Source organism: Pleurodeles waltl, chromosome 11, assembly GCF_031143425.1.
Source record: "Pleurodeles waltl isolate 20211129_DDA chromosome 11, aPleWal1.hap1.20221129, whole genome shotgun sequence".
In the NCBI taxonomy this organism is placed as follows: Eukaryota; Metazoa; Chordata; class Amphibia; order Caudata; family Salamandridae; genus Pleurodeles; species Pleurodeles waltl.
The window spans coordinates 631,945,463-631,971,848 of record NC_090450.1 but is presented as its reverse complement, the minus strand read 5'-3'; the positions used below and the strand labels follow the sequence as shown (position 1 = coordinate 631,971,848).

Genomic DNA, 26,386 nt, shown 5'->3' with positions numbered 1-26,386 from the left:
AAGAGATTTAGAACAAAATATATCTAAAGACTCAAAGGCATAAGGACTGCTTGGATCTTATGAACATACCAATTGTTTGCAATTATTGATCCAACTACAGGACAAGGTATAGGTCAGTAACAACTGTAACTGAATGTACAAACTAGCTGCTTATTATTGAGTTGTACCTGTCGTTGGTCTCAGAGTAGAGAACTGGAAGTTTCTGGCCAACTTTGTTTTGCGCTGCGGTCTACAGAACTTTCCATTGAAGGATCGAGGTTCAGGTCCAACTTAACCAAGAACATGCTACTTATGGTCACATATGGAAAATGATTTGAAAGAGGAGTTGCAAGACAAGATTGGTCAAATTACTTTTTTCAAAGAAATACTACCCTCTGCCTAACCTAGAAATGTTGGGTGACATTGACAACCTTAGAAAGAATGGAGAACTGGCAGGGGATGGACTGTGTGTGTAATACTATGAAGAAAATGTGCACATCCCAGGGTAAGTATTGAAAAACGTTTTTCAGAAGCTTCACTTGAATGGGTCTACTATAACCCACACCAGCAGCAAAGGTAAAACTGGATAAGGTAATATCCAATAAGTGTAAGAGAGTTACATGTCAAGGGTACTCATTTTCCACCTCTACTGTCAAAACAAGCTATTGAGCCACTGGCAGTAGAACTCAAATATGCCTTAGGAGATAAAGAGTCACTCATTAGGAACACAATACATATGCTTTTACTATTTGCAGACCTAATATATATGCCAGGTAATTCACTACTAGATGTGTGGGAAGATGTGGAATGCTAGGACTTAGTAGTTGGGATGAGGATACGTTGGCAACAAGTCTTAATTGTATCTGCCCGGAGCAACTAGTGGAGAGAAAATTGCCTTCATGCTTTACAGTCTCCACTTATACTGGGATTCAGTGATAGTTACTTATCATGGGATATATTCACCAGAAACATGAAGTCCAGTTTGTAAACAAATGCAGTAGAGCACTAGATTACATCATTTTTTAATCAATCTGGAAAAATTACTGTCTAAAGTTTGATGTGCAAAGAAACTTCCAAGAGTAATTAAGAGCACATTAAAGCCACCGTATGAGGGAAAAAATGGGCTTGGTACCCTGGATTTTGAAAGATATTGCCAAGCAGTGCAGTTAATTTCAGACACTTTGCTGGAGGGAGATTAAGTACTGGGCATCAGAAAAGTGGCTGTAGGGGAAACTTCCAGTGGTTACATCTGTCCCATATATAACTAAGGTGCCCGTAAAGGGAGGCACACTCTCGGCAGAGTAGGCTCCACTATAGAGCTTTTAAATGGCCTCTGTGAACAGAGGTTTATCCTGGTGGAATGAGTGAGGTGTTGATAACTCAACCTTTGTTTAACTACTGAGCATATAACATTCAGTCATATCTAAGCAGTGTTTGGGCTGTCATGAGCACTGTTTCTCCAATACTTCAAAATGAGAAAGTGGAAAACATCACTTGAGCCATTGCAGACTCCCTTCCCTTTTGACCCATACTATAGTTAATAGCAGGAGATTTACCTCTAACATGCATGGGGCTTTCATGGATGGCTGCCACAACTCACATTTCAAATAAATGAAGTTTATTGCATTGAATAAATTACAGCTGTGACAGCTACCAATGCACACTTGGGCCATTTCCCATACTATTACAAATTCATATAAGTCCATATTTTTCAGGATCCAGCTGCAACAAATACTGCTCTTGCTGCAGTCAAAAGACACCGAACTTGTGGAAAGAAGGAATAGAAATTTAAATCAGATTGTGCTGTCAGTTTTTGAAAGCATCTGGAGTTAAGGAAAATATTAAAGACCTCATGAGCCTAGGGTAATATCAGATTTAATGCTATATAGTTGTTGTTGTAAAACCTAATTGTTTAGTTAATAAAAACCATTACAATAGGTAAAATCTGTTATTGATAAAACAGTGATCTGTGCAAGAGAAAACGTGTAATTAATATATAAATAAATAGGCAAACAGTGTGTACCACGTAAGCTGACTATCATGTGCAGAGAAGGCAATAGGCAAATAGTATGATTACAATGTAAATTAGCTGGCAGGTACTGGCTGTTATGATTAATTTTGACCTCCTATACAGTCCGGCACAGTAGTCAAAGATAGCCTCTGCCTGAGAATGTTGAGAAATTTTGCGCATCTTGCTAGAGCCCAAGGGGCGGAATGGGAAAAACAGATAGCTGAAGCTTCCAAGCATGATCGCACCAAGGGCCAGGGCTACTGGTCTAATTAAAACTCTCCTCTGCTGATCTAGAGAGAGGCAACAACATAGCAGGAGTAACAATGATTTATTTTGATTAAAACAAAACCTGCAAGTACTTTTGCCTCTGTGGCTGACCCAGGAAGGGTTAAAAGCTTTAACTGGCAAAGCTAGCAATGGCATATAAAGGATCTGCCAACGAGTTTCGGCATTTATACCTTTCAGGAGGTATGGTTGCGAGGACACAACAAGGTAAGAGACATTTAACATCTGTGCCACTGTCAAGTTTCCAACAAAATGATAGGTATTGGTCTCTGAAGATCATCTTCAGTAGCTGATTGTCGACTTTTTTCCACGTGCTAAATGAGACGTCCCCTGCTGCGAGGGTGGTGTCATCCGTCTGGGGAGACTTCGGTGCGTCTTTTACTTGAATGTGGGAAGGATTGACTGGACTTTAAAAAACAAGCATTTGCAATGCAATCGGTCTTGCATTTGTTCGAGTTAAAGCTACTAGCGTTATAAACTCCTAACTGGACTTTTCTTGCCACATAACTTGAAAATCAAAAGTAAAACAGTTTCACATAAGTGAGCCGATTCACAGCACCACGGCCGCCATGAGCATCAGCGATAACGAAAGACACAAAAGGAAAAAGAGGTTCGCTCACAGTTAAACGTATCTGCAAAAGTGCAATTAGCCATGTAACAGGGTCGATAGTCGAAGGCGGTAACTAAACCTTCCCAAGGAGGGACAAACGTAAACCCTTTACCAATGTCATCAAAGGATTTTTGAAGGGCAAGCTCACAAACGAGTGATAGTGATGGGCGTGAGATGGGGGGTTATTAAAAGCCCAGATACATAACAACACATCGGAAAAGCAGCGCATGCACGCTACTATGCTCGACCTAATGAATCACAGGTGCCCTTTTAATGTTTGTGTGTAGACCTTCCTGAATCTGATGTAGTACTTCAGCATGGTGGCTTGGCAGTCAAGTGACTGGATCACCAGGCCTGAATCTAGCCTTAGCCTGGAGCGATGAACATAGCATGTTTATTGAAAGATTTTCTTGTATGCTTTGCAATGGGATTTTTCCAGGGCTTAAGGATCCTAGCTAAGCGAAATGGTCATACTGCACGGCTGGAAGAAATGTCGCCTTCATTATCCTTAATATTGGGACTGCGGAAGCTCTCCTTAGTTGTTGATTCAGTTGGCCAATCCCATATATGATTGTGGCACCTTTTTTTATTGCATTTATCTGTCCTGCTGTGGTGCTATTGTCAATAAACCACATACAGAGGTAAGTATACTTCCTTGCTGTGCTAATGATCTGACTACCAAGGTGCAAGGATATGTTTTTTTTATTTCTGCACTTTCCGAATATGAGGACGTTTGTTTTTTCCTCATTTACTTGGAGCTGGTTGGCCAAATTGAATATGTCCAAGGATTTCAATGCCCGCTGTAGACAGATTCTTGTGCGATCCACGATCACTATATCGCCAGTGTATTGTACTATTTGAAGCTTGTTGGTTATTAGCTTTGGTGGGGCCAAACCACAAGGCTCCAAGCTTTTCCCTAAGTCGGCTGTGTAGAGATTGAACAGTAGGGGGGCCAGGACGCACCCCTGCTTTAGGCCCAGATTTGTTTTAATTTTTTAGGTTGCCAAGCAAGGGCCAGTTGTCACTCTGACTCGTGTCTCTGAATATTGTGAGAATGTGGCACTTAACATCGTTACTAGTTTGCCCAATGTATCCAGCTTCCTCCGTAGGGTTGCCCTATCTACCCTATCAAATGGCGCACTATAATCGATGAAGCAGCAAAATAGCAGTAAATTGCTCTGTTTGTCAGCTTGACGTCTTAAGTAGGATAATGCTAGGATATTGTCCACAGCTGATGCCCCTGCTCTGAAGCCAGATTGGAAACAACAGTAAAATCTGTTACTCATGTGCCCATGTCTCCAGTTACTCCAGCAGGGTGTGAGCATATACTTTGACCTCCACATCAAGGAGCACAATTAAGTGATAGTTTGAAGGGACTCACGGGTCCCCTTTTTTTTAATATGGGGCAAAGGATAAACCCTCTCCACATATCAGGAACTATCGTAATTTGAAACGCACTGTTGTGGAGCGGAGTCAGCAGTCTAGTCCAGTTCTCAGGGGCACACTTAAAGAAGGATGCTGGTAAACCATTGGGACCCTGGGCCCCATCTTTCCTCATAAGCTTGATGATTTTTTTTTACCTTCTTGTTGCTTGAATATTCGGCTACTATGTTTTCAGGTTCACCACATACAAAAAGCAACTCATTCCCAGAGCTGGTTCTGTTTATCGGCCGGATTACTAAATCCCAGTGCAAATGTCTGTGGGGCACATTTCCATGACCGCTGAAGCCCTCCACTGGCTAGAGGGTGGCCGGGAAGTCAAAATGTCAGTATATAAGTTTGTGACATGGCTAACCCAAGCGGCTTCTGAGACACCATTCTCCCTTGTTTCATTGCGGCTCTTTAGAATGTTCATGTGCTCCCAGAAGCGTGCTTGGCCATTCCTTTAGGTCCCTTGCCTCCCTGTGTCCTATATTGCTTTTTGATGATCAGTCTCTTGCATTAGCTATCTGCCCTGGAGCTTTTTTTTGTTTATGTATCCACTGGGCTCTGCAGAAGGCCCTTCTTGCAGAGATGATGACTATCCTATTGTAGAGCTGGCCTCCAGGCCCCACCGGATTTTGTTGCCCCTTAATCTTGCAGCGCTTGGAGGTCGGGTCCTGTAGCCTCAAGTTTGTTACAAGCGTCTGCTTGCTTAGCCAGGCTATTACTAATGCTGTATACTCCAGCCTCCACTTTACTTGTTTAACTAAATTTACTTTCTCTTCACCTGTTGGAGTACCCACAGGCCTACTCTTTGCAGAGGGTTGTAACTGATGAGAGATAGTGCACTTTAGTTGGTTATGATCCAGCCTTTCTTTAATTTCAAAATGCACTAACTGCCTAGCCAGGCGCTTGGAGAGAAAGACAGTCTATGGTTGAACGTTCTTTGCAGGTCGGGGGAGTGAACGTTCTTTCTCTTTTCCAAGAATCACCCAGTGTGCTGATACAGTTTGTAGGCTGTTAAAAATTCCTGTATGATGTGCCTCCCTCTCTCCCGGAAAACTGTGTCTGGTGGCCCTCCTAGGCCGCTGATATTAAAATCACCCAGCATTATGATTTCCTGACCAGGGTGATCCAAAATGAGGGATTGCAGACTGTCCACTAGTTCTTGGATGGTCGCCAACTTAGATTATTTTGCAGCGTTGACATAGCAGTTAATCAGGACCAGTTCCATGTTTTTGCTATTAAGTTTCAAGCCTCTGATGGAGCCTGCTTGGACCCTATTAGTGTTGATGGCCACTCTGACATTCTCTTGATCAGCTGTGTGCTGGATGAAAGTTGATAGCCCCCGGACGGGTGCCCGAACATACTTGTTCATAATATGGGAGAGAAAATCTCGTAAAGCCTGGCAAGGTCGAGGGGTTTACTGGAGGCAGCGGATGTCATTTGTGTCTATGTAGGTCCTGGCCTCCCTGCTTGACCTCATACTGTTGAGGCCTGCTACATTCCGGGAAAATATTGATAGCGATTTATTTGGTCTCAAGATCAAATGGGTAGGGCCTCTCTCAAGGCAAAGGCCCGTACCTCTGTCTTTTTGGTACAGTGGATTCCAGCTCCGCCCAGGTGCTGTGTGTGGCTTTTTGCGAGTCTGAGTGAACCTCCCCCAGGCGTCAGACTGGATGTGGGGATTTTTCTTCGAGAAGTACCCCTGCGTGCCAACAGGTGGCGTTGGTCGACTCCACGGGCATCATTTGCATTGTGATGACATTGTGGTCGTATATAGGCACCACCCTGGCGTTCTGACGTCTGTTTCTTTACATGGCTTTCCATGCCAGTAGAGCGGAGCCATGAAGAACACTGAGAATGGTGTGCCAAAACTAGGGCCCTAAAGGGAAGTTCCTGTCCCTAGAAATCAGTTCGCAGAGTGGGGAGGATGGGTGGGTCGGTAAGGAATCTGCAACTAGAATATGTCTCTACCAGATATATCGTTACTAAAGGTAAGTAACTTGTTCATGTGATAGAGACTTCTAGTTGCAGATTCCTTACCTTAGAATAGATACCCGAGCAATACCATCCCTGGTGGTGGGCTGTGAACTAAGATCAGACCAAAAAGTCCTGCAGGACCGAACGGCCGAAGTAGCCATCTCAACGGACCTGACTATCTAGGCAGTAATGTTTAGTGAATGTCTGCAGGGATGCCCATGTCGCTGCCTGGTGGATATCCAGGACTGGAACACTGCATGCTAATACTGTGGTAGCAGCAGTTGCTCTGGTAGAATGAGCACGCAAACCCTCAGGCTAAAGCATAGCACATTTTGATGCAGAGGATTACCCATCACAAGATGGTCCTCTTCTGCACCGCTCTTCCTTTCTTTGCACCCACATAACCCACAAAGAGTTTATTGTCCACCTGGAAATCTTTGGAACGGTTTAGGTAGAAAGCCAACGCTCTTTTTGGATCCAGACGGTTGAGTCTCTCCTCCTGAAGAGAGGGATGTGAGGGTGTGTAAAATGAAGGCAAGGTGATTGATTGGCCTACATGAAAAGGTGCCTCCCATTTGGGAACGAAGGAGGCCCTGGTACAAAGCACCAACTTGTCAGGATGGACAGCCAGAAATGGAGGCTTTGAAGAAAGAGCCTGGAGCTCTCTCACTCTGCGAGCAGAGGTGATGGCAATCAAGAAGATAGTTTTAAGAGTCAAGAGCCACATGGGACAGTTGAGGAGCGGCTCGAAAGGAGCACAAATGAGATATGTGACTACCAAGTTAAAATCCCACTGGGGCATTATAAACAGGATAGGAGTCCTTTAAGAAACTTCCCAACAATGGGAGATTTGAACCGAGAAGGCTGGTCTGGTAGCCTTAAAAAGGCAGGGATGGCAGACAAATAACCCTTGAGGGTGCCCTGGGCAGAGCCCTGCTGGGCAAGAGAAAGAATGAAGAGGAGAACCTCTGAGAGGTGCAGAAATGGGATCAACAGACTTTACACCATGTCACAAATTTGTTCCAACAAGCATACACCGTTTTGGTGGAGGGACGCCTGGCTGCCAATATAACATCACACACATTGGGCGGAAGATCGAAACCTGGCACTGCCGCCACTCAATCTCCACGTAAGGAGGAAGAGACTGGACAGGTTCGGGTGAAGGACCGTTCCATGCTGCTGCGAGAGAAGATCCTCCCAAAGGGACAGTCTGATCGGAGGATCGATGGCCATGCTCAATAGCTCGGGATACCAGTCTCTTCGTGCCCAGTCCAGAGCCCCTCGATTACGTGGGCTTGGTCCTTCCTGATCATCTTCAGAACTCGGGGCAGAAGTGGTATTGGTGGGAAGGCGTGAAGGAGGCCTGAGCTTCGCTCATGACGAAAAAAGTTGTTGAGCGAGTGCTGCCTTAGAAACTCCAACACACATAACAGCTAACATTGTTCGTACTCTGTGGAGGCAAACAGATCTAACCAAGGCTCTCCCCACTGCTTTAAGAGACCTTGCACCACCTCCGGATGCAGACGACATTCATGATCGGCTTTGCATCGACAGCTGCGTTCGTCTGCTCTGGCGTTCAGAGAGCTTGACAGGTGTTGAACCACCAGTGAAATGCCTTGACGTTCCAGCCATGTCCAGAGGTGAAGAGCCACTTGACAGAGGGTCCACAACCCCAACCCGTCCTGTTTGTTGCAGTACCACATGGTGGTGGTATTGTCGGTGAACACTGCACCACTTTCCCTTTGAGAGAGGGAAGTAATGCTTTCAATGCATGTTGGATTGCCCAGAGCTCCAAAAAGTTGACGTGGAGCCTGGACTCCGCCAGAGACCAGAGGCCTCTGACCTCTGCCTCTCCCATGTGGCTGCCCCATCCCAGAAGTTACGCATCTGTCACTATAGTGAGATCTGGTTGGGGAAGGGAGAGGAATCTGCTGTTGATCCAATCTGGATTCAATAGCCACCACTGCAGAGCTAGTGCAGTCCCCTCCGAGCACTGGACCTTGTTGGAGAGATTTCCCTGATGCAGCGCCCACTGACACTTCAGGTCCCACTACAGAACCCGAATATGCCATCTGGCATGTTGGACCAGCAGGATGCAGCATGCCATGAGGTCCAGCAGCCTAAGAGTAATTCCTACTGAAATCCAGGGAAGAGGCTGAAACATCGGGATCATAGCCCAAATATCCTGGACTCGCTTTTTGGGAGGATAAGCCCAAAACTGCACTGTGTCCAGAACAGCTCTGATGAAAAGGAGCATCTGAGAGGGAGTCAGGTGTGCCTTCAGCACATTTATAGTGAACCCCAGCAAATCCAGGAGGTTCGCCGTAGTCTGGAGGTGGGAGATGACAGCCTGGGGCAAGTTCGCCTTCAACAGCCAGTCGTTGAGGTAGGGGAAGACTGAAATCCCTAATCAGCGCAGATGAGCTGCAACCACTACCATCGCTTTCATGAACACCCAAGGGGCACTGTTAAGGCCGAAGGGGAGCACGGTGAACTGAAAGTGCGAATCACAAGTAACATCCGTGGGCCGGCAAGATGGGAATGTGGAAATAGGGGTCCTGTAAGTCCAATGCTACCATCCAGTCTCCAGGGCAGACAGTGCCTGAGCTAGAGTTAGCATTTTGAACTTCTCCTTCTTGAGGAAGAGATTGAGGGATCAGAGATCTAGGATAGGGTGAAGTCCCTTGTCCTTTTTGGGCACCAGAAAGTAGCAGGAATAACAATCAGAAAACTACTGGCACAGGGACCCTCTCTATGGCACCCTTGACCAAGAGAGCCTTGACTTCTTCGTGGAGAAGTGCCAAATGATCCTCCAACTGATGATCGAATGATGGTGGCATAGTCGGAGGGGAAGTCGCAAAGAGGAGGGAGTAGCCCCTTCGGACAATTTGCCACACCCACCCACCTGTCCGTGGTGATGGATTCCCAGAGAGGCAGGTGATGGCCAATCCTGCCGCCAACTGGTCCAGGATATTCCAATGGACTAGGAAGGCTTGGAGGTAGTGGAGGGGTTGACAGCTGGCTCCCTGATCCACAAGCACGTAGGATCCTGCATTTGCAGCCACGCAGGGGCTTTGAAGCATGCGCGGGTCAGTGGCCGGTTAAAAATGAACACGGATGGGTGCCCCTTCCTTAGCCACGAAAGGGACGAAAAGCAGACTGTGGGGGGCGTGGAGCAGCTACAAGGCCAAGGGACTGAGCCATAGCCCGGAAGTCCTTAAAGCGATCAAGCGCTAAGTCTGCTTTGTCTGTGAAGAGACAGTTGCCATCAAAGGGCATGTCCATCAGAGATTGCTGGACATCCCCTGAAAAGCCAGACATCCTCAACCAGGCGTGGTGCCTCACGGCCACTGTCAATGCCACCGATCTAGCTAGTGAGTCAGTCGTATCCAGACCACAACAAATCATGAACTTTGCTGCATCCCTCCCATCAGTAACAGCTTGGGAGAGAACCGCCCGGGCCTCCTCTGGGACTCAAGGCAGCACCTGCACGACCGTATCCCAGAGAGTATGGGAGTATCGCCCACAAGGCATGCAGTGTTCATGGACCGCAGTGCTAGACAGGCGGAAGAAAACATTTTCTTCCCAAGGTTATCCAGTCTTTTTGATTCCCTATTCGGGGGAGCAGAAGGGAGAGCGCCAGATGATGAAGAAGCCTGGATCACAAGGCTCTCAGGCGTAGGATGTTGGATCAGAAATTTTGGGTAAGTCGGCGCAGGCCGATGGAGGTGGGCAATCATCCTATTCACAGGAGCCCCTGTGCTGGGTTTGGACCAGGTGCCCAGTAGGACATCCGTAGGGGCTTCATTAAAGAGAAGGAGGGGTTCCGAACTGGAAGCCCCAGGCTGAAGCACCAGGAGGTTAGTCCTGACCACCAAAGAAGGAAGCTTGTGGTCCAAAACCTCAGCAGCCCTTCTTATCACAATGGAGTATGAAGTGCCCTCCTCTGTAGCCATGGAAGGGGGGAGAAAGCATGCCAGAGTCAGCAGAAGTATGTAGTCCACTAGCATCGCCCACATCCTGAACCCAGTCCATGTCAGGGTCAAGCTGGTATTCTAAAGGGTCCAGAGACCCCTCTGCACTATCCCCATATCCATACCCATACCCATAGAAAGAAGGATCTGGATACGCCCTGGGCCCAGGACAGCCCACGGAAAACGGAATCGGCACTAAGTGACGCCGTTCCGGCTCCAGATCGTCGGGATGAGTATAGGATCAATGTCGAATGCAGTCTCAACTGACATTGGGAGCATCGGCGTCCGTCTCGACACCGGGGAAGGTCAAGTTGGCATGACCGATGTCAGGACGGATCCAAGAACGGATCCGGAGGTGCCCCAGGAGCCGGGGCCCAAGCTGCCGACATGGAACCCGAGGGAGCCCTCACTGACTCTCCTGGGCCCGAAGGTGCAGAGGATGGGTCAGTCTGCCCACAAATGAGGCCCAGGGCCTCACAGAACTGGGCAGGGGTGGACCTGCTCCTGGAAAGTCGGGCAGACACAGAGCCAACCCTGACACAGGCTCAGTGTCTCCTCGACTTTTCCATAATGGCTCGTCCGAGCAACGGGGTGAAGTTGAAGATCGTTTGGTCTTCTTCGACTTCTTTTTCTTATGACCCGATCATCCCGATGACTTGGACGAAGAGAAGTGGTGAGGACTCCGCGAGCGGTCTTGTGACTTTCCTCTCGAACAAGACCGGGAACGATGCGCAGTCGAGTGCCAGGCCGCCATGAGCTACAGGGAACGCTTTCTCAAAGCCTTCGGGTCCATTGCCTGAAACTCGCACGACTTCAGGTCGTGCTCCAGACATAAAGGCAGACAAGATGCGGATCAGTCACTGACATCATTCGGTGACAGGAGTTGCAGGGTTTAAAACCGGTCTTCCGGGACGTCCCTTGACGCATCCAAAACTCGTGAAAAAATATCTAACAAGAGTTGTCACAGTAAGTCAAAAAATTACTAGGGGTAGCTCTTCTCCGGATCTGCGCATAGGCTGGCGTGGAAAGAAAAGAACTGACATCAGAGCACGGGGTGGCGCCTATATATGACTGCATCGTCATCACAGCAACCATGATGCTGATTACGCCAACTGTGATGACCGGCATCACCTGACGGCGCGGAGAGGTACTACTTGAAGAACAATCTCCGCATCCAGTCTGACGCCTGGGGGAAATTCTAAGATAAGGAATCTGCAACTTGAAGTCCAAATCAGATCTTCTCACTTGCGGCCTGGATTGCAGGTTGCTGGGCTTCAAAATCAGCAGTGAAGGGACTCCTGCCGGGCAACTCGGAATAAGCTGGATTTTCGGTCTGAATGGGGCTTTTACGCAGACTCCACTGTGGGAGGCTATTAGGGGCCTCGCTGCTGATAGTGATCAGTTGCATTCCTGGATTCTCTATGGTCAATGGCCTGTCACAGGGTTTCTACTGCATTCCTACCATTTAAGAAGCATGTTGCTGATCCCAGCTGATGGCAGTCTGACCTCCCTTCATAAAGGTTACAATCAGAATGTGCACCTTAGTCCAAAGATACTCCGAGTTCCTAGGCACCCCCCTGAGGAAGTTCCTTCACCACCCGTTGTAGCTGGTGAGGACACTTGGCCAGCTACTAATCCCGCCATAGAAACCTAGGGTAGTTCTGCGCAGAAGGCTTGGTTTTCAGCACTGTCTGGGGTAGGAAGATAAAAAAGAGTTTAACTGGATTTGTGCCTTCCTGATGATCTGAGGTCCTGAGCGGTTTATGCATTGTCGAAGTTCTTTTTAGTGGGCATTGGTACTTGGATTGATTTGAGGCTCTGACTGCCGCCAGCTCTTGTGCGTTAGATATGTGCATTTTTGTGGGAGCTGGGCCGGAGTTTTTTTATCCGGTTCCCCTCTCTGCTAACGAGGTTTGGTTGAGAGTTTTGTTTATCTGTGCTTCTATGTTGTTAAAAATTCGGTTCGACAGATACGCTAGTTCTTGATCTGTAAATCTTGCGCCTTCTTGGCATGATATGAAAACATTTTGAGTTTGGTGGAGATCCACTGATTTGCTGGATTTTAGGAAGTGGATTCACCCTGTCTGGGGATCACTCTAGCTCCCGGGTGACTTGGGTGGACACCCTCATCCGGCTTGGATTTGATTTCGGGTCAGGAGGTGGTCCTTGTGACTGGTGATGTTATGGGATGTTTGGGAAGGTTGACTGACTTCTCCCCTTTTATGAAGTTGTGCCCATTAAAGGAAACTAGCTTTGGCAATGGGAAGTCTCCCGTTGACTTTGGGGTGATTTTCTCTCAAACTAGGGCAGAAAGGAGATCTGTGTGTTCCAGAGACCCCAGTAATCTCTACTTCATGTATACAGGATTGCAGAACATTGGCTGGACTGCTGGTCGAAATGCTGGATCGCCTTCCTGGGGCCCCTGCGCTGCAGGGATCTTTACACTGATCCACCCCCTCTTATGATAACTCTGAGACTGTTCCTGTGACTTTTTGAAGGAACTGCCTTACTGAGTAAATTGCAGAAGGAGATTCCTGGAGCTCCTGGGGCGGTGTGGCCAGGAAGTGAGAGAGGACCCTCATTGCAATCAGGGTTGTCTGAGTGCCATCTGAAAGCAGTCTCCCATTTTTAAAGTCTTCAGTGCGTTGTTTACATGTTTATACCAGGGGTTACTGGGTGCTTAAAAAATGAATCTCAAGTGGTATTTTCATGACTGCGTTTTTGCGTTTCTGAGCCTGAGGTATTACTTCAAGATGGATGCTTGGAAATCTAACTTCTGCTACACAAAGCCCAACTCCAATCTTAGCCTGGAGTGTCGGACGTATTTTGGCTGTTGTAGAATTTTTTTATACGGCCTACAGTGTGCTTGTTTTACAGTGGCTTCTAGGGTTCCGAAATAAGCCAGGTTGCCATACTACAGTGCCGGAAGTAGAGTCACGTTTGTTACACTCAGTTTTGAAGATGCCGATGAGCTACGACGTTGGTTATTCAGTTGGGGAATCCCATATGTGACTGCGGCATATTTGTTTCTGGTTGCGCTTTTCTATTTCCCTGCCAGGTTATTTTCACTGAACCACACGCTGAGGTAGTTATATTTCCTGGCTTTGTTTTTATTTTTATACCTTCCAAATATGAGGACCTTTGTCTTTTCATCTTTTATTTGAAGCTGATTGGCTGTATTAAATATGTTCAGAGCATTTAATGCCCGCTGTAAGCTGATTTTTGTACAGTCCATTATCACGATGTCGTTGGCATAATGTATGATTTGAAGCTTTGTGGAACCAATCTTTGGCGGGACCAGTCAGCTAGCCTCCATGCTTTTCCCTAAGTCCGCTGTATACAAGTTAAACAGCAGTGGGGCCAGGACATATCCCTGCTTTAGGCCTCTATTGATTTCTATTTTTCGATTCATTGTGCCAGGACCAGTTGTTACTCGAACCCATGTGTCTGTGTACAATGAAATAATGGCACTTAGGAGCTGTATGGAATGCCCCATCCTGCCAGCTTCCTCCAAAGAGTATCATGATCAACCCTATTGAAAGCTGCACTGTAATCCACAAAGCATCAGAATAATGGCAGGTGATTGTTTTTAGCCGCTTACTTCTGCAAATATGATAGTGCCACAATGTTATCTACTGTTGAGCCCCCTGGTCTGAAGCCAGATTGAAAACAACAGCAGGATTTGGCACTCCTGGACCAAAGCCTCCAGTTGGTCCAATAATATGCGGGCATAAATTTTAGCCTTCACATTCAAAGGAGCTTTTAAACGATAGCTTGAGGCAGCTGTCAAATCTCCTTTTTTGTAAATTAGACTGAGTACAGACCCTCTCCAAGAGTCTAGGGGCCACCGACTAACATGCGCTATGAAAGAGCAGAGACAACCTCTTTGCCCAGTCCACCTGGGAACAATTGAACAAAGAAGATGGCAGGCCACTGGGACCTCAGGCACACCATCCTTCCTTATAAACTTCATGATCTTTCTGGCAGAGATGTGATCTAGATCCCCATATTTTACTTCTTCAGAAGCAACTGACTGCTCTAGCTTGGGGACTACTTTGGGCTTTGGCCCTTCTTCTGCCTCCGAGGAAAGTACTTCATAGTGGGGAGAGGATGAATTCATGATCATCTTAGACCTGTTGCCGGGCATGCAAGAAACAACTGAGCGGCCGTATATAAGTTAGTAACATGAGTAACCCAAGCAGCCTCTGAAACACCATTCTCCCTTGGGACATTACCACTCTTTAAATGTTTTCATACTCCCAGAAGCAGGTGTGATTTGAGTCCTTTGGTAGTTGAAATAATGTTTCCTATTCTTTTTGATCTTTTGCCGCCTTGCTCTCCCACATTTTTTCTTCAGGGTTCTTCTATTATTGAATATCTCAACCACTGTGCCATTTGTGGGCTTTTGTTTATGCACGCGCTGAGCTCTACAGAGCGCCCGTCTTGCTCTAACAACAGCTTTGTCTAGTTGTGGTGCTGTGCTTCTCAACAAGGCAGATCTAGTTGAGTAAACACTAGAGGGTTTCCCTTTTAATACAGGTACGAGGCTATCCACTGACTTCTCCCACCATTCAAAATTTGGGTGAGGTTGCAGGAGCTGGGTATTAAACCAGGAAGTTATAAGAGATGAGTATTCTGATCTCCACTTAATTCGTCTTACTAGATGAACCTTCTCTAAACCGGTTTATGCCCCTACCAAAGTGATCATGTCTACGAGTTGAGCTTGAAGATCTATAATGCATTTTAAGGAATTGTGATCAATCTCCGCCCTTTCAGTTACTTGAAAGTGGATGAGCCTCGGAGGTCAACCTTTCTGACAAGAACACAATCAATGGTTAAGCCTCCCTTGAAAGGACCATAATATGGGGAAGTGTCCTACTGGGGGGCAGGGCCAGTGGTGGAACCGCCAGAGCGCCTCCGCTTGCCAGCACGACTACTGACAGTTTTCTGCCCAAAGTGTGGTGGAAATCTGTCAGTACCCGTGATTTGGCAGGCGGGAGACTGCCAGCACTGGTGGTCTCCTAGGGCCCCGCGGCTTTGGGAGTCTTGCTCAAATACCGTCAAAGTCATAATGAGGGGCATAGTGTAGCTCCTTTCAAGTACAATGTTCATGGAATGTAACATGGGAATGCAATGCACAGCATATCCAGCATTCAATGTAAAAACTCTGTAACCATGAATGATAGAAGTGAAGTGTTCATTCCATATGGCACAGAGTTTCTCCACCTTTATCATTGCTTCTCACTGGGTAATTCTGCAGCTCCTACCTGCCACACCAAATGGCCTCCGCAGTCCGCATGTGTGCTTCTTGCCTTCTTTCAACTCCATATGTCCCACTCTCACAATCTGACACACAAGGCTGATTTTGGGTCTGATCAAATCAGAGCTGCTGAGGTCCTGAAAAGATTAAAGAAATAAAGATGCTTCAAAAGAGTATTCTGTCTGGAGTGCTGACACTAAACTTCACCCAGACACATTTTCAACACTGTGGTGTAATCATTCCCGGCCAAATGTGTTGCACATGACACTCAGTCGACCTCACCCTCTCCCTACTGGTGGCATCATTAATAATACAACAAATATGAAAATTGTCAAGTTTTTTATTTGTAAATAATAGATACCGAGGCCAGCCGCCTGTGTTTTTGGAACAATAAGCAACAGAGACAAAGGTAGATTAAGTACTACACAGTATGGTGCACATGATCCCCCAATATGATCAGGTTTAGAATCAGGGATTAGAACTCAGGCCTTCTGGCCCTAAATGCAGCAAATAAGACTTTATATCACAGTTAATGCTATGTGTTGTCTTAGTAAGCATTGTCTCACCTTACTCTCTGATCCTGGAGAAATAGAAATGTATACATAGGGGCACCAAAAAAAAGTTGCCTTATATTTCTGAAATAATACATTTTGCAGGAGATTCATCTAGTCACAAATACCCTACACAAAGCAGCCTGAATACAGGTCGTTTGCAACGTTTCTCATTGTAAAAATATTCAGATGAAAAAAGAAATAAATGAATGATTGATAATATAGTTTGATCTAAAAAGAAATCTTTAGCTGCTGGCTCCTGAAATCAAATTCACTGATACCTCTCTCCGTGAGTGTGGCATGTACTAGGTCACAGGTGGAAGAAACATAGAAAAACAATCCTAACAATTGATGTAAGATAGAAACAGAATTGAACAAAGAGAACAAAATTCTATAAAGGTTCTGATACCAGCATAACTGAGACACTGAAGCAATATGTGTGTGTTAACATCTGCTGATTCTTCTTAACTGGATCAGAATTTCACTAATGAGCTTTTACTATGAGGTCCCATTGCAGAGGGAACTTTGGGTGATACCGGTAGCATCCCAAATTTTGCAGGTTTCTATGCAAGTCTTCCCCAAATTGTGGAACAAAAAACATGTAATTAAATGTAAAGAGGCTGATACTATACAAACCTGTAGGAAGTTGGCTCTGTATTGAAAATGTCACTTACCCAGTGTACATCTGTTCGTGGCATCAGTCGCAGTAGATTCGCATGTTCTGCAATAGCTCGCCATCTGGTGTTGGGCCGGAGTGTTACAAGTTGTTTTTCTTCGAAGAAGTCTTTCGAGTCACGGGACCGAGTGACTCCTCCTTTTGTCTCCATTGCGCATGGGCGTCGACTCCATCTTCGATTGTTTTTCCCCGCAGAGGGTGAGGTAGGAGTTGAATTGTAGTAATAGTGCCCATGCAATGGAGTGACTAAGTATGCACCTATTTAAGGTTGAGATGATACATATATAAATAATTGAAGGTAACTTCCAAACTGCTACAGGCTCCCGGGGAGGCGGGTGGGCACATGCGAATCTACTGCGACTGATGCCACGAACAGATGTACACTGGGTAAGTGACATTTTCAGTTCGATGGCATCTGTCGCTGTAGATACGCATCTTCTGCATAGACTAGTAAGCAGTTATTTCCCCAAAAGCGGTGGATCAGCCTGTAGGAGTGGAAGTAGTTTGAAATAATGTCCTTAATACGGCTTGACCTACTGTGGCTTGTTGTGCGGATAACACGTCTACACAGTAGTGCTTGGTGAATGTGTGAGGCGTAGACCATGTGGCTGCCTTACATATTTCTTGCATTGGGATGTTTCCTAGAAAGGCCATGGTAGCACCTTTCTTTCTGGTTGAGTGTGCCCTTGGTGTAATGGGCAGCTGTCGTTTAGCTTTAAGGTAGCAGATTTGGATGCATTTAACTATCCATCTGGCTATACCTTGTTTTGAAATTGGGTTTCCTGCATGAGGTTTTTGAAATGCAATAAAGAGTTGTTTAGTTTTTCTGATGTTCTTTGTTCTGTCAATGTAATACATCAATGCTCTTTTGACATCTAATGTATGTAGTGCCCTTTCAGCTACGGTATCTGGCTGTGGAAAGAACACTGGAAGTTCCACTGTTTGATTTAGATGGAACGGTGAAATAACCTTTGGCAAAAATTTAGGATTGGTCCTTAGGACGACTTTATTTTTGTGTAGTTGTATAAAAGGTTCCTGTATAGTAAACGCCTGAATCTCGCTTACTCTTCTCAGGGAAGTAATGGCGATGAGAAATGCCACCTTCCAGGTTAGGAACTGTATATCGCAGGAGTGCATGGGTTCAAAAGGTGGACCCATAAGTCTAGTTAGGACAACATTTAGGTTCCATGAAGGAACAGGTAGTGTTCTTGGTGGTATAATTCTCCTAAGGCCCTCCATGAATGCTTTAATGACTGGTATTCTAAATAGGGAAGTTGAATAGGTAGTCCGCAGGTATGCAGATATTGCTGCAAGGTGAATCTTAATGGAAGAGAAAGCTAGGTTAGATTTTTGTAAGTGAAGCAAGTAACCCACTACATGTTCTGGAGTTGTGTGTAATGGTTGTATTTGATTAATATGGCAGTAGCAAACAAACCTCTTCCATTTACTTGCATAGCAGTGCCTGGTGGATGGCCTTCTTGCTTGTTTTATGACTTCCATACATTCTTGGGTAAGTTGTAAGTGCCCGAATTCTAGGATTTCAGGAGCCAGATTGCTAGATTCAGCGATGCTGGATCTGGGTGTCTGATCTTTTGGTTGTGCTGTGTTAACAGATCTGGCCTGTTGGGCAATTTGATGCAGGGTACCACTGATAGGTCTAGCAGCGTTGTGTACCAGGGTTGCCTTGCCCAAGTTGGTGCTATCAATATGAGTTTGAGTTTGCTTTGACTGAGTTTGTTTATCAGGTAAGGAAGGAGAGGGAGAGGAGGAAAAGCGTAAGCAAATATCCCTGACCAGTTCATCCATAGGGCATTGCCTTGGGATTGTTTGTGTGGGTACCTGGATGCGAAGTTTTGGCATTTTGCGTTCTCCCTTGTCGCAAACAAGTCTATCTGAGGTGTTCCCCAGAGTTTGAAATAAGTGTTCAGAATTTGGGGGTGAATTTCCCATTCGTGGACCTGTTGGTGATCTCGAGAGAGATTGTCTGCGAGTTGATTTTGTATCCCTGGTATAAACTGTGCAATTAGGCGAATTTGGTTGTGAATTGCCCAATGCCAAATTTTTTGTGCTAGCAGGCTTAACTGCGTGGAGTGCGTCCCTCCCTGCTTGTTTAGATAATACATTGTTGTCATGTTGTCTGTTTTGACGAGAATGTATTTGTGAACTATTATTGGTTGGAAAGCTTTTAGTGCTTGAAAAACTGCTAGAAGTTCTAGGTGATTGATATGCAGTTTTGTTTGGTGTACGTTCCATTGTCCTTGTATGCTGTGTTGATCGAGGTGTGCTCCCCACCCTGTCATGGAAGCATCTGTTGTTATTACGTATTGTGGCACTGGGTCTTGGAAAGGCCGCCCCTTGTTTAAATTTATGTTGTTCCACCACAGAAGCGAGAGGTAAGTTTGGCGGTCTATTAACACCAGATCTAGAAGGTGACCCTGTGCTTGAGACCACTGTGATGCTAGGCATTGTTGTAAGGGCCTCATGTGCAGTCTTGCGTTTGGGACAATGGCTATGCATGATGACATCATGCCTAGGAGTTGTAATACCATCTTTGCCTGTATCTTTTGTGTTGGATACATGCGTTGTATGATGGTGTTGAAATTTTGAATTCTTTGTGGACTTGGAGTGGCTACTCCCTTTGATGTGTCTATTATGGCTCCCAGGTATTGTTGTACCTTGCGTGGCAGAATTTTGGATTTTGTGAAATTGACGGTGAACCCGAGTTTGAAGAGGGTTTGTATGATGTGATTTGTGTGATTTGAGCACTGTATGAACGAATGGTCCTTGATTAGCCAGTCGTCCAAATATGGGAACACATGTATTTGCTGCCTTCTTATGTGTGCAGCGACTACCGCTAGACATTTGGTAAAGACTCTTGGTGCGGTTGTTAATCCGAAAGGCAGTACCTTGAATTGGTAATGTATTCCTTTGAATACAAACCTTAGGTATTTCCTGTGCGATGGGTGTATTGGTATATGGAAATAAGCATCCTTGAGGTCTAAAGTTGCCATGTAGTCGTGTAGTTTTAGCAATGGCAATACTTCTTGTAGTGTGACCATGTGGAAGTGGTCTGATTTGATGAAAGTGTTCACTACTCTGAGGTCTAGGATTGGTCTCAGCGTTTTGTCCTTCTTTGGTATCAGAAAGTACAGTGAGTAAACTCCTGTGTTTATTTGTGTGTTTGGCACTAACTCGATTGCATTCTTTTGCAATAGTGCCTGCACTTCTATCTCCAGGAGATTGGAATGGTGTGTTGTTAAGTTTTGTGCTTTTGGTGGTATGTTTGGAGGGAATTGTAGAAATTCTATGCAATAACCATGTTGGATAATTGCTAGAACCCAAGTGTCTGTAGTGATTTCCTCCCATGCTTTGTAATAATGACCTATTCTTCCCCCCACTGGTGTTGTGTGGAGGGGGTGAGTGACATGTGAGTCATTGTTTAGTAGTAGGGGTTTTGGGGCTTTGAAATCTCCCTCTATTTCTAGGGAATTGCCCTCCTCTATATTGTCCCCGAAAACCTCCTCTATACTGTCCCTGGTAAGTGGACGGTGTTGCCTGTGAGGTGCTGGCTTGTGTGCTTTGACCCCGAAACCCCCCTCGAAAGGGCGTTTTACGGAATGTGCTGTAATTCCCTCTGCTCTGCGGGGAGTAGAGTGCGCCCATGGCTTTGGCAGTGTCCGTATCTTTTTTGAGTTTCTCAATCGCTGTGTCCACTTCTGGACCGAACAGTTCTTTTTCATTAAAAGGCATATTGAGAACTGCTTGTTGAATCTCTGGTTTAAATCCAGACGTTCGGAGCCATGCATGCCTTCTGATAGTTACAGATGTATTAATTGTCCGTGCAGCTGTATCTGCAGCGTCCATGGAGGAACGTATCTGGTTGTTGGAGATGGTCTGTCCCTCCTCAACCACTTGTTTTGCCCTATTTTGGAAGTCCTTGGGCAGATGTTCAATGAGATGTTGCATCTCGTCCCAGTGGGCTCTGTCATAGCGCGCAAGTAGTGCCTGGGAGTTCGCGATGCGCCACTGGTTTGCAGCTTGTGCTGCGACTCTCTTACCAGCTGCATCGAACTTGCGGCTTTCTTTATCTGGGGGTGGTGCATCTCCAGATGTGTGAGAGTTGGCCCTTTTCCTAGCTGCTCCTACAACAACAGAGTCTGGTGGCAGCTGTGTAGTGATGAAAACCGGGTCCGTAGGAGGCGGCTTATACTTTTTTTCTACCCTTGGTGTGATTGCCCTACTTTTGACCGGCTCCTTAAATATGTCTTTTGCGTGCCGGAGCATACCAGGGAGCATAGGCAGGCTTTGGTAGGAGCTGTGGGTGGAGGAGAGTGTGTTGAACAGGAAATCATCCTCGACCTGTTCTGAGTGGAGGCTTACGTTATGAAATTGTGCTGCTCTAGCCACCACCTGAGAGTACGCGGTGCTGTCTTCTGGTGGAGATGGCTTTGTAGGGTATGCCTCCGGGCTGTTATCTGACACTGGGGCGTCGTATAAGTCCCATGCGTCCTGATCTTGGTCACCCTGGCTCATGGTGGTGTGAGCTGGGGAGTGAGATGGAGTTTGTGCTGGTGAAACGTTAATCACGGGCGGAGGAGAGGGTGGTGGTGTAACTCTTTTCACCACTTTTGGTTGTGGTGCTTGTTCCGTCTGGAACTCCAACCTTCTCTTTCTCCTAATGGGGGGAAGGGTGCTTATTTTTCCTGTCCCCTGCTGAATGAAGATACGCTTTTGCGTATGGTCCACATCAGTTGCTTGTAGCTCTTCCTCAAACCTATGCTTTTGCATTTGGGAGGTTAGCGAGTGCTCTTCTGTATAAGAGCCTGAAGCTGGGTCGCTTGCAGTTTGTTTCGGCGTCGAAACTTTGTCTGCATGTTTTTTCGGCTCCGAGGTGACTTTTTTCCTTTTCGGGGCCGAAACCTCTCGGCGTCGATCTGTTTCGGTGCCGCTGTCTCGGCGGCGAGCCGTGTCCACAGCGGCATCTCGGTGTCGAGGCTTGTCTCCAGCACTTTCTCGGTCCCGAGAAGGCTGCGTGCCGGTGTCTCGACCGGAGTCGGACGATCTCGGCACTGTTTGGGCCTTTTTCGGTGCCGACGGTCGGTCACCGAATTTATGGGTTGAGCCATGGCCTGGTGGCAGTGGCGTCCCCTGGGCCTTGTAAATGTTTCTTTGTGTGGTTTTCGACGTCTTACTCACGGTTTGTGTATCGTCGAATCCTTCGGAGTCTGAGTCTTGGATCGAGAAGGTACCTTCTTCTTCCTGTTCCTCGAACTCCCGTTGGGCTGTCGGTGCGGACGCCATTTGAAGTCTTCTGGCTCGACGGTCTCGGAGTGTTTTTCGGGACCGGAACGCACGACAGGCCTCGCAGGTGTCTTCGCTGTGCTCAGGTGACAGGCACAGGTTGCAGACCAAGTGGTGGTCTGTGTAGGGGTATTTATTGTGGCATTTGGGGCAGAAGCGGAACGGGGTCCGTTCCATCGGCGTTCTTCAGCACGCGGTCGGGCCGACCAGGCCCCGACGGAGGATCGAAAAACTACCCCGAAGGGCACCGGAGCTCTTCGATCTTCGATGCGGTGTGGAATCTAAGTACGCCGATCCCGAACGCAACAATACCGACGAAAATCTTCCGAAATTAGCTAATTTTCCGTTCCGAAACTCGGAGCGACAGGAACACGTCCGAACCCGATGGCGGAAAAAAAACAATCGAAGATGGAGTCGACGCCCATGCGCAATGGAGACAAAAGGAGGAGTCACTCGGTCCCGTGACTCGAAAGACTTCTTCGAAGAAAAACAACTTGTAACACTCCGGCCCAACACCAGATGGCGAGCTATTGCAGAACATGCGTATCTACAGCGACAGATGCCATCGAACATATTATTTCAAAGTAAGAAATAGTGTGCACAGAGTCCAAGGGTTCCCCTTAGAGGTAAGATAGTGGCACAAGTAGATAATTCTAATGCTCTATTTTGTGGTAGTGTGGTCGAGCAGTAGGCTTATCAGAGGGTAGTGTTAAGCATGTTTTGTACACACACACAGGCAATAAATGAGGAACACACACTCAAAGACTTACTCCAGGCCAATAGGTTTTTATATTGAAAAATATATTTTCTTAGTTTATTTTAAGAACCACAGGTCCAAGATTTACAAATAATACTTTAAATGTAAGGTACTTCACTTAGATACTTTAGGAACTTTGAATGAACACAATATCATGTACAGTCTTTGTAAAAATGGCAATAAGCTATTTCAAAAGTGGACACAGTGCACAAATCAACAGTTCCTGTGGGAGGTAAGTAAAGGTTAGTTTTGAAGGTAAGTAAAACACTTACAAGTCTCATAGTTGGGGCAAAGGTAGCCCACTGTTGGGTGTTCAAGGCAACCCCAAAGTTACCACACCAGCAGCTCAGGGCCGGTCAGGTGCAGAGGTCAAAGAGGTGCCCAAAACACATGGGTTTCTATGGAGCACAGAGGTGCCCCGGTTCCAGTCTGCCAGCAGGCAAGTACCTGCGTCCTCGGGGGCAGACCAGGGGGGTTTTGTAGGGCCCCAGGGGGGCACAAGAAGGCACAATAAAGTACACCCTCAGCAGCACAGTGGCGTCGGGTTTTGTATAGGAAGTAATGGAGAGACCTGGGGGTCACTTCAATGATGCAGGCAGGCACAGGGGGGGCTCCTTGGGGCAGCCACCACCTGGGCTAGGCAGAGGGTCGCCTGGGGGTTGCTCTTGCACTGGAGTTCAGTTCCTTCAGGTCCTGGGGACTGCGGGTGCAGTGTTGGTTCCAGGCGTCAGGTCCCTTGCTACAGGCAGTCGCGGTCAAGGGGGAGCCTCTGGATTCTCTCTACAGGCGTCGCTGTGGGAGATCAGGGGGGTCGTCTCCGGTTACTCACGGGCTCGCAATCGGCGGGGAGTCCTCCCTGAGGGGTTGGTTTTCTGCAGGTAGAGCCGGGGGCGTCAGGTGCCGGGGAGTGAAGTCTCACGCTTCCGGTGGGAAACGTGAAGTCTTTGGAAGTTGCTTCTTTGTTGCCAAGAAGTAGCTGGTTTTGAACAGAGCCGCTGTTCACGGGAGTTTCTTGGTCCTTGGGTGCAAGGCAGTCCTCTGAGGCTTCAGAGGTCGCTGGTCCCTGTTGGATGCGTCTCTGTTGCAGTTTTCTTCGAAGTTGGGAGACATGCCAATAGGACCTCTCCGTCTTTCTCCGTCATCTCCGTCTTCTCTGCAGGGCTTCAGGTCAGCAGTCCTTCTTCTTTGTTAAGGTTGCAGGAATCTGCTTTCCTAGGTTCTGGGGTGCCCCTAAATACTGAATCTAGGGGTGTGTTTTAGGTATGGGAGGGCAGCTACACCCTCTTTGAGCCCCCTCCCTGAGGGGAGGGGGGCACATCCCTATTCCTATTGGGGGAATCCTCCAAAATCAAGATGGAGGATTTCTAAAGGCAGGGGTCACCTCCGCTCAGGACACCTTAGGGGCTGTCCTGACTGGTGGGTGACTCCTCCTTGTTTTTCTCATTATCTCCCCTGGACTTGCCACCAAAAGTGGGGGCTGTGTCCAGGGGGCAGGCATCTCCACTAGCTGGAGTGCCCTGGGGCATTGTAACACGAAGCCTGAGCCTTTGAGGCTCACTGCTATGTGTTACAGTTCCTGCAGGGGGGAGGTGTGAAGCACCTCCACCCAGAGCAGGCTTTTGTTTCTGTCCTCAGAGAGCACAAAGCTCTCACCCCAGGGGGTCAGAAACTCGTCTCTCAGCAGCAGGCTGGCACAGACCAGTCAGTCCAGCACTGAAGGACTGGGTAAAATACAGGGGGCATCTCTAAGATGCCCTCTGTGTGCATTTTTTAATAAATCCAACACTGGCATCAGTGTGGTTTATTATTCTGAGAAGTTTGATACCAAACTTCCCAGTATTCCGTGTAGCCATTATGGAGCTGTGGAGTTCGTTTTTGACAAACTTCCAGACCATATACTTAATATGGCCACACTGTACTTACAATGTCTAAGAATAGACTTAGACACTGTAGGGGCATATTGCTCATGCAGCTATGCCCTCACCTGTGGTATAGTGCACCCTGCCTTAGGGCTGTAAGGCCTGCTAGAGGGGTGACAAACCTATGCCACAGGCAGTGGTTTGTGTGCATGGTGCCCTGGGGGGGGATGCCATGTCGACTTTGCCTTTTTCTCCCCACCAACACACACAATCTGCAATGGCAGTGTGCATGTGTTAGGTGAGGGGTCCCTTAGGGTGGCACAACATATGCTGCAGCCCTTAGGGACCTTCCCTGGTCACAGGGCCCTTGGTGCCACTGGTACCTTTTACAAGGGACTTATCTGTGTGCCAGGGGTGTGCCAATTGTGGAAACAATGGTACATTTTAGGTGAAAGAACACTGGTGCTGGGGCCTGGTTAGCAGAGTCCCAGCACACTTCTCAGTTAAGTCAGCATCAGTATCAGGCAAAAAGTGGGGGGTAACTGCAACAGGGAGCCATTTCCTTACAAAACCTCTTCGACAAGTCACCCAACAGCAACATTACAAAAAGAGGAGGACATCAACTTAAGCAATCTCAATAAACTATGAAGTCAATGGTAGGGACCAGAATCTAATTTCCTGCATGCCTGCTTGGTACTGTTAACTACAGAAATGGAACATCTTGAAACACAGCAAGGACATCATCCATTTAAAGAATCTATACATTGAGCAACAACCCCCTTTCAAATATTCATTAGACCTCTTGCATCTGAGTTCTCACAGGCAGCAGAGTAAAACCAGAATGTAAAATACACGAATGAAGCAGATTCAAGATAGAGCGGATAAGATTAGCTTCTATCTGTTTATAAAATCAAGACTTTCTTCTCAAAGCAGCAAGGCACAGAGACTTTCTTAGGCACACTCAAAGTTCTCCTGTGTCTGTGAATATTTAGAGCATTGTTTAAAGTTAAACAATAGAAATAAACACAATTAAAGCAAATCACTAACTGCTTGAAATCTTGATTACTAACCAATACATATTATTATCGTAAATCACTCAAACACTTCCGTGCACAAAAACAGACCAGTGGATGAAAGCATGGTAGAAAATGGCAAACAAATTTATTTTGTCCCGCACAAGTAAAGACACAAATCCTCAGGCTACGGCACCCTACTAAAGATCCCTAATGCCGATCAAGCATCTAACAGAGATGGAAGGATATTATATAAAGCAGTTACAGAACTTCAATTACCTATTTTCAATAACCCAACATGAGAAACTCCCTGCAGTTAACCAATCAGTACATTCACTGCATCAGCCAATGGTGATGAAAAGGAATCAAAAGCAGCTTTAAAACCCCTACTGGCCCAGCAGCATCACACCTTCCCCAAAATCCTCCAACCTGACAATGGCAGCTGACCTCCGAGTAGCTAGAAATGGAATTATCTATTATGCCTGGCCAGCAAGAACAGAGGAAATAGGGACACAGACATGAAGCGATATCAACCACACTTATATCTCTACACCCAAGCAGCCACCACGGGCACTTACTAGAAAATCCTTAAGTTCACAATAAGTTGAGCAATCAATCGTCTTGCCCAATCAATCATGTTGGAATGCATGTCGTTATGTATCAAGGTACGTATGGTTTCTGTCTAAAAACTAGTTTCTGTGAATG

At 46.7% G+C, this 26,386-nt stretch overlaps 1 protein-coding gene across 1 annotated transcript in view; it reads right to left on the bottom strand.

Annotated features, from left to right (window-relative positions):
- The window catches only part of DOCK5 (dedicator of cytokinesis 5), a 799,955-nt gene that overhangs the window by 432,093 nt on the left and 341,476 nt on the right, over window positions 1–26,386 (bottom strand). The window contains exon 10 of the mRNA XM_069214140.1: window positions 15,532–15,661. Coding sequence (XP_069070241.1) covers window positions 15,532–15,661 — 130 coding nt within the window. The remainder of the gene's footprint in view (window positions 1–15,531; window positions 15,662–26,386) is intronic.